Here is a 16891-nt window from a genome sequence, read left to right on the forward strand (position 1 = left end):
ATAAAAGTGAAAAGAAAAGGAGAAAGAATGCATAGGAAATAGCTCTCCTCGGTTATAACCTCCAAGGTGGAAAACCCACCCACTATCCCAATTTCAATTCCAATAAATACCCTCTCCTCTGTATCTTTTCTTTCACAAACACAAACTCCCATTCACCCTTCTCTGTAGTCTCTCTTCTCTCTCCCCATGAGTTATTACAACCAGCAGCAACCACCGGTCGGTGTTCCTCCACCCCAAGGTCTTTCCCTCTCTTTTTTACTTTCGTAACACTATTTTTCAGCCTTTGCATGTTGTTTGATCTTGTTCGATTGCTCTTTTTTCTATTTAATTTCACTGATTTTTGATCTGTTATGACTATAGGTTACCCGCCTCCAGGGGAATCTTATGGGAAGGACGCCTACCCTCCCCCAGGGTACCCTCCGCAAGGCTACCCTCCCCAGGCGTATCCCGCGCAGGGCTATCCTCCTCCCTACGCGCCTCCTCAGTACGCTCAGCCTCCGCCGCCTCAACAACAGTCTTCAACGGGTCCTGGTTGCTTAGAAGGATGGTGAGTTTTTCTCTCCTTAATTTTCTCTCTTCCTAGATAATAAATTATAAAATTAAAATAGAGTGAGTCGAGATGATCGCGGTGACTCAGAATTCTAGATCGGGATTGACTCGGTTGACTGCGGTTGCGGGCGTACCGCATCTGGGGTGTGCTCCCTTGCACGGCTCTTGCCCTCTCTTGTTTGGTTTTCATTATCAGTAGTTGCTTTGTCTCTGTTAATCTCACTTTCTCTCACCCGCACGTCACTCAAAACAGATGTCATTTTTTTTGGGTGGGTCCGCCACTGCGGCTTTTCTAAGTAATCTGTAGTTATTTGCTTTAACAAGATTTAGTACAACTAATACTTATATTTAATTCAATTAAACTATTTTTTTTAGTTTGTTAGCTATAGAACCACTTGATTAAGCATTGAAAATCCATTGATAGAGTGTGAAATCAAATTGTTTTTGAATTAGGGATTAATTAATCTAATTAACTTATGATAAACAAAGACTTTGAAATGTCAACTGAGTTGACAGAGTAAAATAGCGAGACTGAATTATCAGTCTCTCTTGTTCAAAGACTTAATTTGTTTGAATTTGTGAATTTTTGCAGCTTGGCTGCTCTTTGCTGCTGCTGCCTGCTGGATGCGTGTTTCTGAGGAAACCTTGGGTTGCTGCACAAATTGGATTTGAAAGTTTAATATGGCTTTGAACATGAGGAATATTGCTTCTAGCTTTTTATTTGTACTTGTTGATTTACATTCAGTGGATATGAACTATTGCTCTCAACATTATACTTCTGCATCATTTACGGCATTTCTTTAGTTTCTGTGGTTCTTGTGTTACATTTGATGCTTTTGTTAATATTGACAATTGATAAAAATCTGTCCAATTTCGTTAGTTTCTGTGTTTCTTTCTTGTGTTAGTTTTTAAATTTGTTGCATGTGGTTAATTTTTAAATTTGTTGCATATGAATTGAATTTGTACTTTGTTTAGTTCGTGGTTTTGGATTTTGAAAACATTGATAAGACAACCACCGAGACGAAACTAGTAATATGAGTTAAGTAGCACAAGGAAACAAAATTGTAGCATAAAATAGTTTGGCTTAACAAGTTTCAATGTGATGACAGCGCGAATTGCACTTTTGGCTTTTGCATGGCCAATAATGTGTTTTGTCATACTATTACTTCTATTAAATTAGATTAGTGGATTCCTCAAATACCTTGAACAGTGTATTCCACCCACATATCTTTTCTCTTCTCCTTATACTACAACAGTTTCAATTATACACATCTGCTCTGTAACCTAAAATCTCTGTTTAACCTTGTCTCTATTGTAATTCACACACATACCTTCTCTTCCCGGTTACAAAGGTTTCTGGAGTACTGTATTAGGAGTTCCCTGTAGGTGAATAAAAAAACTAATAAAACAATCTGTTTTTATTTTACTCAATGACTGTTACCAACTTCACTGTTAAAGTTGTGTGTGGCTTTAATACTCTTGACTATAATTGTCATTTATGCATTTCTTATTCTTATCTTCCCCCATACTATGTTTCTGGAACACAATCACAATTTTAAATTTTTGTAAGTACACATTTTTTGTGTGCTATTCTTGATTTATTTTACACAACATATTTAGACATGATACATACAAATATTCTTTGGACTGTAAACAGAAGGAGATAATGTTCAAACACTTAATTCGATCTTTCGGGATGGTGTTAAAAGATACGGTGTTAATGGCAGCTATCAACTATGATTTAATTATTAATAAATAATATTTAATGTTCTAAGTATAATATCTGTTAATATAATATAATATTTGGCTTTTAATCTCATCTTTTAGTTTTGAGATAGTTTTTATTTAATAATTTAATAATATATACTGCACTTAGAGATCTTTTGTGAATACTTATATTATCTATACTTTTATACTATTATATAAAGAATAAAGAATGTACATATTTTTTAGGAAAATAATATTTTAATTATTATTTTTTTTTTATTTTAATTTTTTGTAATGATGTGATCGTGATGTGATGTAATGATGTGAGGGTGATGAGAGTGTTGAGAGTGGTGAGTTAAAAGTAAATAAAAAAAAATGGATTAAAGTATCATTATCCTATTTTTTATTTTTTTAGTATTTTTTAAATTAAAATAATAATTTTACTAAATTTATCCTTTAAGTGATTTTTTTTTTGTAAAGTTTACTTTTTTTTTTTTATAAAATTTAGCTATTTTTAAACTAATATAACTATTTATAATGAAATAATTATCTAAAAAAGAATTAAATTAGCTATTTAAATTTGTTTTTATAATTATAATAATAATAATAGTTTTATTACTTTGTTATTATAAAATATAATAAGCACACATGATTTATACCTTCCAAGCTATCTGCAATTTAAAACTTTTATACATTGATTACGAAAAACAATAGATACATATTTTTAATACCGTTTTATTAAAATTGTCTTATACTTCCGATAATTAAGAGTGGGAATAATTGTATCTGTCCAATACTTATTAATTTATTTAAGGACAAAATTAAATAGCAGTACAGTACATTGTACACTGGGAATACCATATAACCTATTGTGAGGCCTGTTGTAAATACTAAAACTGAATGGGAAGGTAAAATGAGAATATCAGATGACCTATTTTGAGTCAAGTTGTAAAAACACTGAAACTAGTTGGGATGGTGTTAGTATTTTAGTCTTTATTATTTTTCTTAACAATAAAAGTATTTATACCGTTCAATTTAGTTTCTTTTATTTATTTATTTTTAATTGGATAATGTGATTGTTGTTGTGTTATCTTATTTGCCAACACATATGTTATTTTACAAATTTATAATCATTACTTATATATCATATTTCATCATCAGTCTTAATTAAGTAAATTTTTCCATTTTTTTATTTTAACCTGTTACCAATAAATCTTCAATTTCATTGTCAATCTTTTTATAGAAAAAGAATTCTCGACCACTTATCTATCTCCATACACCCATCAACGCCTTCTTTGACATTTCAGCAAATTTCTTATCTAAAATTTAACTTTTTCTTCTCAACCTCTCTTAGAACAGATTGAGTGAAAACTACTTAACTCTATAAAACTATGCAAAATCCATCGTATATATATGCACAACGAAGAAAGATAACTAATGTCACATTGATAGACTTTTGTTAACAAATATTAAACATATGTTTAAACTAACCAAATTAATAGAAATCAATTACACTATTAAGTAAACTTTAGAAATAATTATTATGGGTACTTAGGTTAGAATATAGAATATACATTAACCAGAAAATCACCCATTACACCACAAATTTTAACTCTTCAAGAAGATCCTTACCCTCACTTCTTGCAAAAATAAAACAAATAAGATAATAATAATAAAAAAATCTTATAGTACACCGACACAAATTTTACCTATGCAAAATGAATTTCATAAAATTTCAAGCATCATAAATTCATTGATGAAGAGTTAATTAAAAATTTGCTGAAGTTTTTTAATGATGATGATAAACCATAATTCTATAGAAACCACTAAATTACCTTACAAGATAACTATATCATATTCATAAAAATTATATAATATTTTTAAAATGAAAACATATACTTAGAAAATCATTATTATTTGCAGAAGTTTATGTATACATTTTTTATATTTTCATATAATAAAGGGTAAAATTGAAAAAAAAATATAAACGAAAAAAAAAACAAATCCATTTTATATATAAATATAAATAATTACTTTACCAATTTTGATTTTGATTTTTAAATTTAACCACTTTTACGCAAAATTAAACCATTTTTTAAAATTAAAATAACTAGTAGAATAGAAAATTATTTTAAAAAAATCATTTCTTACAATAAAATTATAAAAATTCTTTAAATTTAATAATTACAATAATAATAACTTTATTATCGTTTATTATAAAAAACATAAAAATATAGTTATAGATAAAATAAAATTTAGTCATAAGTAATATCATGTAAATAATTTTTTTAGATAAAGTAGGTATTGAAATAAAAAATATTATAGGTAGTATTGTTTAAAAAATATTTTATTATGAGAAATTGTTTAAATTTGAAAAAGTAGTTTCTAAAATGATAAAACTAAATATAAAACTGGAAAATAGAATTTTTATTATAAATAATTATGTTAGTTTTAGAAAATAGTTAAATTAAGAAAAAGGTCAAATGTGGTTAAACTTTTAAAAAAGATACTTGAAGAATAAATTTGATAAAATAATTATTTTAATTAAAAAAATAATTATTAAAAATAAAATTGAAAAATGAAATTAAGGATGAACCATTTATATAATAGTAAAAAAGTGTAGATATTTTCTGACTAAATTTAATATTTTCAGAAGACAAACATGAGTCCAATCCGTATTACACTTAGTAGCTACATCAACATTTACTTAGCTAATAAATGTTATTATAGGTATAATACAGTTACATTTTCTTAAAATTGTTACTACAAAGAATATTAATATTAATATTGTAACATTTTTAAGAAATGTCACTATATATCATTACACTTTCTCTATTTTTAGTAACATTTCTAATAAATTAATTTAGATTACCATCTTCTCTCCCTTTTGTTTTATCTCCCATGCTTTGAAGGTATTCTACACCAGGATGAAATCTTTTTGATCTAGGGTTCGACACAGAACTTCGCGTGAATATGGGCGTCAGTGTTCTCACTGGTTCCGGCATTGTTGCCTAGCATCACGCTCCGTCACCAACGATTACGGTCACCAACGATTCTCAATGGGTTCGTCATCTCGCTCTCTAGACAACAAGGGCAGATCGTCGGGGGAATGGTAGCTAGCGGGTTGATTGCTGCTGCGAGAATGGTGTTCGTGATCCTTGCATCGTTCAACAACCCAAACCTGAGTCAGGTAAAGATTCTGGTGTGTCTAGACGAATTAAGCAATTTCTAGCTGCATACGAGGTTTGTGGAGGCAAATAAATGATTTGTATGGGTGATTTTATTCCTGATCCCAATTTCAATCTCCCACAGTTATTCCCTTCTCCAATATCAATCTCGCACACACACAACCATTGGGCCCTAGACATTGCAAAGTCATTTCCCCTAACTTGAAATTTCAATCTCACGCACAACACTTCCATCTGCTGTTTTATTCTTCAATTTTCCCTAAGACAAATCCCCTTTCACATCGAACTCAGTTGAGCCCTAACACTATTGAAGGCGATTCAACAGTTGTATTTAGGTTCCGAAGTGCAATGTTAGGCGCGCTAGTTCGCTCGTGGTTCGCTAGTGGCTGGTTCGTGGTGAAGTAGTTGGCTGATTCGTGGTTCTGTGGTTCATGCTCTTGTGCTCTGTGACTATCTAGTGGTAAGGGATCGAAATCCTCCTCTGTTTTGTGCGTGCTCTTTGAAATGGAGATTTTAGAAAGATAGTTATTTTGTGTAGAGTGAATGGTGCATGACTGATTCATTTCTCTATTTAGGGATAGTTATGCTCGAATATTGGTAAATCAAAAGTAAAAAGTAATGTGCATTACTTCTGGAAAAAAATACGGTTGTAGTTTTTATTATTTAAATTTTAGCTGCAGATCTTTTCAAGTTGGGAGGGAAAAGATTTTAATCCCATGGATCATTTTTGTTAATTGTAAATGTACATAGCTTCCAATGCTTGAAGTCAATATGGTATTTTTGTGTTCAAGAATGCCCATCGATATGATCTTGTTTAGTTATTCAACTTTTGTTTTTAGCACATCCATTGATTGGAATTTTAATGTGACGCAAAGGTATTGAGGCAATGATATAATTTGCTTGCATTCAAGGGATTGAGTTATGATGTTCAGATTCATTGTTTTTGAAATCTAATTACGCTAGTAGCATTATATGGTAGGACTTTTATTAGTTTTACTATTTGACCTATGATATCAATCTAAACAGGAGTGTGAGTTAACATTTTACACTCGTTGTATGATGATTTCAATCTTTTTAAGTATTTTGCACTCATTGTATTGATGTTCTGCTGCAGGATTCACTTGTGTTGTATGCAAAGATATAGTTAAGTTTAATGAGAGTTGCTAGTGATAGGGTGTTTATTGGTAGAAAAACTTTTGGATGTGATTTGTAAGGATCTTGATCAAGGTAGCATGTCTGGTACTTCCATGTTGCGGTATGTGCTACTATTTTTTATGTCTTGTTTGAGAGGTTTCAACAAAAACAAGGAAGCCAAAATCTTAAGGGGTGTGCTACATTTGTTTACTTTTGTTTGATTTAGTATAACTAATTGAGGCTTACTATTTCCTATTTATAACTGTTATAATTTATATAAGCAATTATCATTTGATAGTTTCACATTTTGTCATGTGTTTCGGGCTGCATCATAGGTTGTTAAGAAAAATGAATTACCTTAATACAACCAGATCCTCTTTAAGTGAAAAACAGGTTAAGAGGGAGCTTGCTATTGTGTTCCTGCGGGAGGCACTCATGAAAGGCAAATGGTTATGGTAATTTGTAAGCTAATTTGAGGTTATACTGCTTAGCACATTTTGTAGTATGCCATACTGGCACAGACAATTCATTTTGTATCACTAAATTTGTCTACTTATATACCCACCTAGTTTTTTTTACATAACGATGTACTTATCAATTCAATTGCTAAATGAACTTAGATTATGCATTGCTATTCTAAATAGTTGAAGTTGGATTTGCATTGTTGTCTTATTTTTTATTTGAACCTGGAAGTTTATTTGAAATGAAGTAATGGGATGATGTAAGCTTTGTTTCTTTTTTATTATTCAACAGGTCCTAGATGTGTTCTTTTGTGTGCCAAAGGTGGAAGGCCTCTGCCTAAACAAGACTTCACTTGTTGCGTTGCCATAGGAGATTAAGGACTTGTTTGTTCTTTTCAGGGTTATCCTCCCCTCTCTTTTAGATGTTTTATGGTGGAATTTAACCTTGTTATGCTAAATTTTCTTTTTTAATTTCAGTTTGGTTTGACTAACACTATTTATTTATAAATTTTGAAGAATCTTACCCGCAGGCCCTTGATGGCGATGCTCAATCATGTGTGAACTTTTCTATTATTTTTAGTAACATTTTTAACATGTAGCCTTATTATTAAGAAAAAGTTACTAAAACTTTCTAGTAACAATTTTATAATGTCACTTTTGTATAAAAAAATGTTACTGTAAACTTTTAGTAACATTTTACAAATGTTACACTTTTATTAAAAAAATGTTACTTAAATCTTTAGTAACATTTATGTAAATGTCTCTATTAATAAGTATAAATGTTACAAAAAATAAATAGTAACATGGGGAATACGTAACATGTGATAAAATGTTACTAAATTCTATTAATAACATTTTTCATGATTTAGTAACATTTTTTTAGTGTTAGTGTACATTATATATCTAGTAGTGGGAGAGCGGCAACCTTGCAGTCCTCAATTTCGTTATAGGGGGAGAACGCGGGGAGGGTGTCGGCAGTTTCAGAGATCAGAACTAGCTATTCACTCTTCACGTATCTGCAGGATTAAAGTATTAGTTATAATTTCAAGGGACAAAGAGTCAAAGACCTATCCTCAACTAACTTTTAACATATGTATTGTTACACATCTGTTTATACATACTAACATAATATTTTTCTAGGCCCCTATGATTTCTTCATTGCAACTTTTACTTTACCATGTATAGTCATTGTGATAGATCTAACTTTCATCTGTAGGCCCCCAAGTGAAGATTTAATGAACGGTGCTTCAGCGTCAGGTAACTTAAGGGCAGCTTTCTCCCATTGCGTACAGCAAGTGCGAAGTTATGATTATCATCACTATCTTTGCCTCCTGGAGCTGCCTCCGTCCATGCGGAAAGCTGCATTTGCATTCTGTGCCTTGAATGTTGAAACAGCTAGAGCTATGGATATTGCTTCAGATCCCAGGATTGGCCTTATGCGTCTTGTCTGGTGGCAGGAAGCCATAGACAAAATGTTTGCCAATAAATTGATTGAACACCCAACAGCACAAGCGTTGTCATCTGTGATAGCTGAGACCAGACTCAGCAAGATATGGTTGAAACGATCCGTTGAGGCTCGGATCAATGATGCAAGAAGAGAGGTTACTGACATGCCAGAAACTATTGGAGAGTTGGAGAAATACGCCGAGGACACTGTCTCAACCATGCTGTACCTGACACTTCAAGCAGGTGGTATAAAGTCTACTGCAGCTGATCATGCAGCCTCACATATCGGCAAGGCCAGTGGCATTCTCTTGCTCCTCAAATCACTGCCCTACCATGCATCTCTTAACCGACATTTTTGGTACATCCCAACTGCAATAGCATCCAAGCATGGGCTAATAGTTAAGCAAGAAAATGGGGAAGAGAGGTGGGTGGATTCTCGTGAGGGTCTTTGTGATGCCGTTTATGATATGGCATCAGTGGCCAATGCACACTTAGAAAAGGCTCGGAAGTTAGCTGCAAGTGTGCCTGCTGAGGCTCTTCCAGTGCTCCTTCCAGCAGTGCCTTCTCAGGTTCTTTTGGATTCCTTAAGAAAGGTCCAATTTGATGTGTTTGATCCTAGACTCACAGGAGGGGTGCTGGGAATACCACCTTTGTGGTACCATCTCAAACTCAAGTGGACTTCATGGAGAAGGAAATACTAACCTGACCAAGCTTTAGTGAGTACACATGCAGATTTTTTTCCTCTGTTTCTTGATGAGTTTATGTTTATGCCTTTTCATTCTGCACAGAATAAAATTGTGTACTCGTCCCTTCCTTACGGAAAGGTTAATACGTTTTGTTTTACAGTTAGTTTTAGAAATGTAATTTGAGTTGCACAAATTAAGATGCTTTTTCTTGTTAGTATATTTTCTTTAAAGTGGTTTGGGATACAAATACAAAATCAGTTTTGTTTTGTATAACACAGTTTGTTCTTTGAACAGGAATTAGGGACTAACTCAAATCTATTTAAACATGCAAGAAGATTGAACTCCTGGTAATATGTTTTGATAACAAGGTTATTTATTTATCAATCGTACTGCTTTATAATGATCTTTAATGTGTTCTGGACATAGTAATAATAATTTACAATTCTAATCAAAGGTAACTAACTCATCGTTTCTGAAAAAATGTAGATTGTATTGAGGAAGATTGGTCAGTTTCTATCCATGGAACCTAAAAAATAGATTCAAGCAAAGTCTCGTTCCGACAAAATACATGCATCAGCTTATTTCATATCAGTAGTTTGTTAATTACTCTTCTTTGATGTTGTTATGTTATGTTTACTTAAGAATGGGATAATGGATAACTAGTGATACTAGTTGGAATTTTTAGAGAGAGAAAAAGACCACTGTTTTAGTAGAGAAAGAAAAAGAAAAATTGATTTTTTTTGTGTTCGAACTATTTAGCCAAAAGTAGAAAGAAAGATATGGGAGGAGATTCTTAAAAAAGTGTATCTATGTTTGGTGGATGTGAGTACTCCAAAACTATGATATTCTAAAAATGCCAAAAAGAAAACCTCCTATGCTTAAAGATTATTGGCGTGTTGTTATGATTGTTGATGTACGGTCAGCATTCTTAGTATTGAGAAAATTAAACATTTATTAATTTGAACTTTAAATTTGACTGGAAAACGAGAATGGGAAGTTTTTGAAGCAACAACTAAATTGAGATAGTAGAGAATATTTCCTTAAATGTAATTTTTAAAATATAAAAATTAATATTTTCTGGACCTGTCGTATTCATGGGTGTAGTTCCAGACACCTTTTGAGGACAATAGGAACGATCGCGACGTATGAAAATGAATAACTGTAGCAATTATATACTTGGCTTAAAAATGATATCTTCTCGTTGATATTACATTATTAGGAATCCCTTTATATATTTAATGTAGTTAAATTATGTTTTCAATTGAACTGATGGTCTCTTCAATATAGCGGTATCTTTGTTTAAAAAATTATGGAATCTCCCTATTTTTTTGTTGCATTCTTAAGTCTTTAAATTTTTGAAGTTGTATTTTTACAGTATACCAATTCGTTAACTAACACTGAGCCATTTTTTATTAAGATAATGACACTAAGTTCTATTGTACCCTACACTACTAAATCAAGTTCTTTCTTTCTTGTACCAACAGTTAAGAATTGTTTTCCCCACTTGCTGCATGAAAAATTAAATCACAATATTCTGATAAAAATCGAGCAGATAAAGTTTGTAATACGAATACTCTTACACATTTTGGAAGTGTTTGTTGTTTTTACGCATTTTGAAAGTGTTTGTTATTTTTACGCATCTTGAAAGTGTTTGTTATTTTTTGTAGGTTTATCGAACGAGAATATGTACATACATATCGTAATAAGATATTTAGATATTTACCATTTAAGAGATTTAAATTTCAAATTCAAACAGATAATTTCTTTTGTTTAAATTCCTTTAATTTTGAACTTATTCAACTTACATTTGTATATTTTATTTACTTTTATAGGTTAATATTTTATCCAACAAAGAATATGTTACGTATACGTGGTAACATGGTAATAATATTTGCCATTCAAGAGATTTAAATTTCAAATTCATACAGATCTTTTTTGTTTAAATTTCTCTAATTTTGAATTTATTAAACTTAAATTTGTATGTTTTATTTATAATTTACAAATAATAAATAATTAAATTTAAATTCGAATTCCCTTAAAGAATATGATAAATGTATAAATAATAATAATAATAATAATAAAGGATTAAGACTAAGATTTTGAGGTGAGATAAATCTTTAGAAAATGTGTAATATTGTATTTGTCATTGTCCTCGTGTAATCACACTCTCCTATTTGTTGAATTAATTTGATAATCCTAATAATAGTTTTGCCTAGGTTAAATAATCATTTGTTACTTTTTTGTGATTAATTTAAACTCGTTTGTTAATAATAATTGGATAACCCTAATAGTTTTTAACTAGGTTAAATATTTTTAAGAAATAATCTTAATGTTTTACAAATAGCTTAACAATCCACTCTTAATGATAATATGGTTAGTAAGAAATAAAATTCTATATCTATAAACATAAGGTTAATCATGTGGTAGTTTCTGGATAAAGTTATTAATTTTAAATTTAATTTCTATTTTGATATACATTTATTTTTTTTTTATGTCCGTGATTGCAAAACTATCCATTCTAGTGTTGTAAGAACTGATAAATTTGTTAAAATGAAATTTAAAAATACATGAAAATAATTTAGTCATTTCAGATTTGGAGTGCAAGAAGAGAGAGCTCCCTCTTCTTGGTGTGGAGGTAAGGGCGGCGCATCGTAAAGGTCCGTGGGCTTATCGATTCCTGGAGCTATTTGTTTGCTGTGAAGATGGCAATCTAGGGTTAGTTAGAGAACCCCGCAGCCTGGGAATTTCAAGATCAACTTCTGTTCACCTGATTCTGATCGTCACTGTGTCGATCTTGATGTGTTATTGGCTATTCTCACTCGTTCCAGTTATGGAATGGGATCTTTAATTGATTCAACACTCACAAAGACAAGGGCTTGTATACTCAGAACCGAACTTCACAATGTCAAAATAGGTATCGTGCATCTCACTGTAATTTTCGATTCTGCTTGCTTAAAATCCATTGGTGATCCTGTTAAAAAGCTTGAAATTGAAAAAATTATATATATATATATATATATATATATATATATATATATATATATATATATATATATATATATATATATAATAGGGCTTAATTTGGTGTTTTTTCTTACTCTTTTTTTCAATTATGGCATCCTAGACTCCTATTTGTTCAAAGAAGGATGATATAGTTGTCTTCTGACAATGCTATGTGCAAACAGTAAGGAATGTAGTTAGGGATGTTAGTTTGATGGCATGTTTTAGGGGGTTGGGAGCATGCCAACTTGTGTGCACCTTATTTGATGTTGTGAGTCAGAGGTGGATGGTGTGTCTAAGTCAAATTCATCACCCCAATATGTCAGTGGGAATGGTGCCTCTACAAAAATTATAAAAAGTGATGGTTCTAGGGATTTCATAGGGGTTTGGGGATATCAGCTTCGACCTATGAACCTTCCTATGTGGTAGGTTTCATATTCTGTGGTACAAAGAAGGATTTGGAGATGGGTCACACTTGGGAGAGAAAGGTGGTGGTGAGAGTGAACAGAGGCCAGATTCTAAGACAATGATGGCAGTTCAAGGAGTAAGTGTAGCAATGCATAGCGGTAGCATGTCTGCTTTGATTACTGTCATTGGATACCATCAAGACAGGGTGGGAAGTCTTGGACTGAATGGTGTTTTCCTCTTCTTAGCTATAATGTCACTAGGTAGCTTCAACATATGCTCTAGTCTTAGTAGGCACTAAAGCACTTCTTGTACTATTGAGACTATCCACCACTGACAATACAAGATGTGTGTCGTCTACTAGAGGCTTTGTGGATGTTAGATGGTCCAGGAAACATGATGAAAAACCATCAAGCCACAACACATTATGAATATAGAGACAGATGACCTATCTTGGTCTCTTAAAATTTGGATTTCCTATCCTCTTCCTTGAGAGTTGGCCTAACCTCTCTCAAGAACACTCATCCTCTTCCACTTCTATCAAGCTTCCACATCCATCTTCATCATTCCTCCAATTGAAAGAGTCTCACCTTGGAGCAACTCCATCATTAGTAAACCAATCTTTATAGTTAAAATATGGTTCGGTGCTAGGTATCGGGTAGGATTGTCATAGTTTTATAAAATGTATTTTGGTTTTATTTCTAGCCATTATAGGACATCTTAAAATATTCCCGTCATGCCAAGACTATATATCTTCCATTGGCCCAACATTTAAGGCTGGATAGACTCTAAAATCATATTAGAAATGAATTGGGCTTAAGCCCAAAAAATGTGGGAGCATTATCCAAGTCTTATAAGGAGTGTTTTTTCACTCTATTCCTAATTGACATGAGATATCTTAATATAGGATACTAAAGGGCAATGGAAGAGTAGTGTTAGATGCACATAGTTGGAATATTTTTATATACTGCTGACTATCTTGACTTTCTTCTTTTTTATGCTATATGTTCATGTAAATCACCCGGAGGTTGTTTACTCATTTCATATTTATTGCTTCGTCAATGACTCACATACCAACACATACTTGTTCATTTGGGTGCATTTGTAGTTATTTATTTTGTACCAACTGACTGGATTTCACCTGCAAGATTTATTTTGTGTCAACTGATCTCATATTCATCAGCTACTAGATTGTTTTGGGAAGTGAAGTATACTATAAGAAAAATTAAGTGTATTTTAATACAGTTTTGTTTCGAGAAATTTTTGTTGAAGACAATATAGAACAAAATACAGTTAGACCCCTAGCCAAGTTATGATTTGTGCACTATGTTAATGCACCATAGTGGTTATTCCGGAAGACAAAAGTTGTATTTTGGATTGTATATTTCGAAATACAAAGATTATATTCCAGAATACAAAATAAAAAATGCATAATCCGGAATTTGTATTTAGGAAAAAGATTGGCGTTAGAGGTGGAAGAACTAGAGGTGGGAAAGAGGTTACGTGTAATGACCCAAATTAGCATATAATACTACTAATTTAAATAATTACGTAATTAGTAATCAACAGTACATAAGTGTAAATCTATATACCATGTATTCACAATCCTGCAAAAGATGGGTTAAATTTAAAAAAATATAAAATTTCATATTGATGAGGAAGTACATAAGTGTAAATTTATATATATACATGTATTCACAATCCTCCAAAAGATGAGTTAAATTTAAAAAAATATTAAATTTCATATCGATGAGGAACTGTGGAATACTAAAGTATATAAATATATACATGTGTTCTTACTATTAGTAAGCTAACCATCTCATTATTGATCCAATGCCACTTGCATTTTTCCTCTACCCCTGTATAATATACGATCATCGCAGGTGGAAATCATATCCACAACATTACAAGGGTAAGCTAGTGAACATTAACAATACTACATATACATCAACATCATCAATAAAGATTCAACAACACCAATCAATACTCATCACTCTACCACCTTCACCGCATGGGGGTGGCAATGCAGGTCGGCCCAATCCTTTTAGGCCTGCCCTATATCTGACCTGCTAAAGTTTGGGACGGGTTAGTCTAGTCCGCATTAGAAATGCGAGCTCAATCTTCTAGCCCGTCCCAAGCCGACCCACTTTGGTTTGCATGAGTTTATTGCTTATGTGGAAGCTGACAGTTGTATGGATTAATTGGATGCTTTTATCTCTTATTAAGCTTGTTTAATTCAATCTTCAAACTGCAGAAATTAGTTTACAAAATACATTTCTTAATTATAATAAAACATCTTTAATAAACATATGAAACTAAATTGAAAGGGCTACATGGAAATTGCATTTGCACACGAGCCATTTTCGTCTGCAGTTGGAATGGTGATAAAATTGAATTCAACTTAATGAATCATTGCCATGTGAAGACAATAAATTGAATCTTAAAAGTGAAACTTAAATAAAAATGTTTTTATGGTGCATATATATAAAAATAGTCCACAATTTCTAAGATGTGGAACCGTGTGAGAAAGAAATTATGGTTGCAATAAAAGAATGATAAAAAGGAAGTAGTGGAAGAAGCAGAATCATCAATTATTTTACAACATTGCACGACACTGGTTGAGTTCAGAGAAAAAGAACGAGAGGTGCGCGTTGGTGGGGGATGGGAGATCAATTTCTGAAAAGCATGAGTATTTGAGTGATAAGAGATCAGAAATATGGTTGTGTGCATGTAGGCGGAAGAAGAAGAAATGATAACGTGGTGCAAAACTCTTTTATTTTTGTCTTACTTCTTTTATTATTTTATTGCTATCATTTATTATTTTCACAAAGTATAAAATTCTAAGTAAGAGTAAAACTAATTGAGGTGTGTGTATGAAAAACATAGGTGTCTGAAATAAAAATAAAATGCCAAACCAATATAGAGGTGCAAAGCATTAGTAATGGGAGGTGTAGGAAATCAAAGCTGGTCCAGGCCCACACAGTCTCTTTTCTTCCTTCATCACTCACACGAGGGGCTTCCCCTTCCCCATCTTCATCACATGAGGGTAATGGGAGCAACACCAACCCAGGCACACGCCACCATCCACTATGTCAGAGCCACACTGACGTGACTGGAGTTGCTTCTTAAATTGCTGCTTACGCACACCAAAACGGGAGCCACTGCGGATTTCCTTCTCCTTCCAAATCTCGGGCGATACCCCCAATCGGCTAGCCATGTGACTCCAGACTACGGTCGCGCCATGGCCATCGCACACCATACTTCCACTGCGCCACTCTGATCTCCTCCTCCTCTCTTCTCAGCCCCCTTTTGTTGCTGATTTCTAGGTATTGTATGAATATTGATGGATAAACACCAGAGAACTGTTTGATGATGTATGGATGTTGTAATTGGTGATGAGGAAAACTGTTTGGTGTATCTGTTACTCTTTGTTTTCAGGGATTTGAATTTCTCTCGTTTGTTGTTTTTTGTGTCCGAGTCCGACTATGGTTCAGTCGTTAACTGCATTGTGGTATCCTTGTTTGCTTTGTTCCCCATCTCATTTGTGTTCATTGAAAGCTCACTGCAAATTCCGTTAGAGCTTTATAGTCAATCACATGTAACATTCCTCCTGTTAGAGGCCTTGAGCTTTTCTTAATCACTTTTTTAGTGCTCATGCTTGAAATTATAAGATTCATATCAATTCAAGCAATATATAAACCTCAGATTTAAATAAAATTAAGAATAAGAACGAACTGTGTTACTTGGGGTTAACACCACTCTAATTGAGTGTTACTTTTTGTTAAAATATTCTTAATTATTTTAATTCATAAATAAAATGTGTGACGGTTAAATTAAACTTCACTACTATTATTTTCTCTTTATACCTTAATTACTTAAGGATATTCTTAGAAATTATTTAATTACAAGAAAATTTAGTTCTCAAACTAAAAGTAACCTTTTTTTAATTGGCGAAATTAGTTATATAAGTTATAGGAATGAAGTAGTATATTTTGTAACTTGATCGAAGCTGACACTCATAACTAGGTTGTTTATATATTTTTTAATCCTTTTTATATTTTGAAATAATTCTGGCTTATTAGTCTCCTGAATCAATTTTTTAAAATTTAATAAAGTAAAAAAATAAACATTTTTTCCTAAATTTGGATTAATGAAAACAATATTAACAACCCTAAAGTTTTAATGTTAAACTTGAAATCATGAAAAACTTTTTTTTTAATCAAATTTAGTAAATCACGGAAGTTAATTTTAAGGGAGTAAAAAAAAAATTAGGATCAAATCACACTCAATTTTAGAGAGAAATAAACGTAATTAA

General features: G+C 32.1%; 2 protein-coding genes and 1 long non-coding RNA gene across 8 annotated transcripts; all 3 read left to right on the forward strand.

Annotated features, from left to right (window-relative positions):
* On the forward strand, nt 1–1428 carry LOC114192121 (uncharacterized). Its single transcript, XM_028081726.2, has 3 exons — nt 1–238; nt 361–547; nt 1142–1428. The coding sequence occupies exons 1-3, from the start codon at nt 187–189 to the stop codon at nt 1185–1187; spliced, it is 285 nt and encodes a 94-aa protein (XP_027937527.1). The 5' UTR covers nt 1–186; the 3' UTR covers nt 1188–1428.
* A 3594-nt stretch (nt 1429–5022) lies between these two features.
* Nucleotides 5023–10073, forward strand: LOC114190910 (uncharacterized). 6 transcript variants are annotated; one of them, XM_085676215.1, is made up of 5 exons: nt 5023–5446; nt 5770–7594; nt 8256–9201; nt 9466–9518; nt 9658–10073. In XM_085676215.1, coding segments are annotated over exons 2-3 (933 nt in total). In that variant the 5' UTR covers nt 5023–5446; nt 5770–7592; the 3' UTR covers nt 9187–9201; nt 9466–9518; nt 9658–10073. The 6 variants fall into 6 exon arrangements, with proteins under 6 accessions (XP_085532341.1, XP_027935789.1, XP_027935788.1 ...); XM_028079988.2 differs by lacking the exons at nt 9466–9518; nt 9658–10073 and having other exon boundaries at nt 5028–5446; nt 5770–5904; nt 6962–7033; nt 7332–7439; nt 8256–9385; XM_028079987.2 differs by lacking the exons at nt 9466–9518; nt 9658–10073 and having other exon boundaries at nt 5028–5446; nt 5770–5904; nt 6972–7033; nt 7332–7439; nt 8256–9385.
* A 1695-nt stretch (nt 10074–11768) lies between these two features.
* On the forward strand, nt 11769–16155 carry LOC114192390 (uncharacterized). The gene is made up of 2 exons (XR_014996692.1): nt 11769–12085; nt 15463–16155. It is a non-coding gene; the product is annotated as an uncharacterized LOC114192390 (long non-coding RNA).
* The last annotated feature ends 736 nt before the right edge of the window (nt 16156–16891 follow it).

Source organism: Vigna unguiculata, chromosome 7 (assembly GCF_037176805.1).
Source record: "Vigna unguiculata cultivar grain cowpea cultivar isolate G323 ecotype 2 chromosome 7, ASM3717680v1, whole genome shotgun sequence".
In the NCBI taxonomy this organism is placed as follows: Eukaryota; Viridiplantae; Streptophyta; class Magnoliopsida; order Fabales; family Fabaceae; genus Vigna; species Vigna unguiculata.

Excerpts from the sequence above, each read along its gene's own strand:
- LOC114192121 (XM_028081726.2), top strand. The coding sequence starts at position 187 with ATGAGTTATTACAACCAGCAGCAACCACCGGTCGGTGTTCCTCCACCC. Across the intron at positions 239-360 it reads CGGTGTTCCTCCACCCCAAG|GTTACCCGCCTCCAGGGGAA; the intron begins GTCTTTCCCTCT and ends TTATGACTATAG. Across the intron at positions 548-1,141 it reads CCTGGTTGCTTAGAAGGATG|CTTGGCTGCTCTTTGCTGCT; the intron begins GTGAGTTTTTCT and ends GAATTTTTGCAG.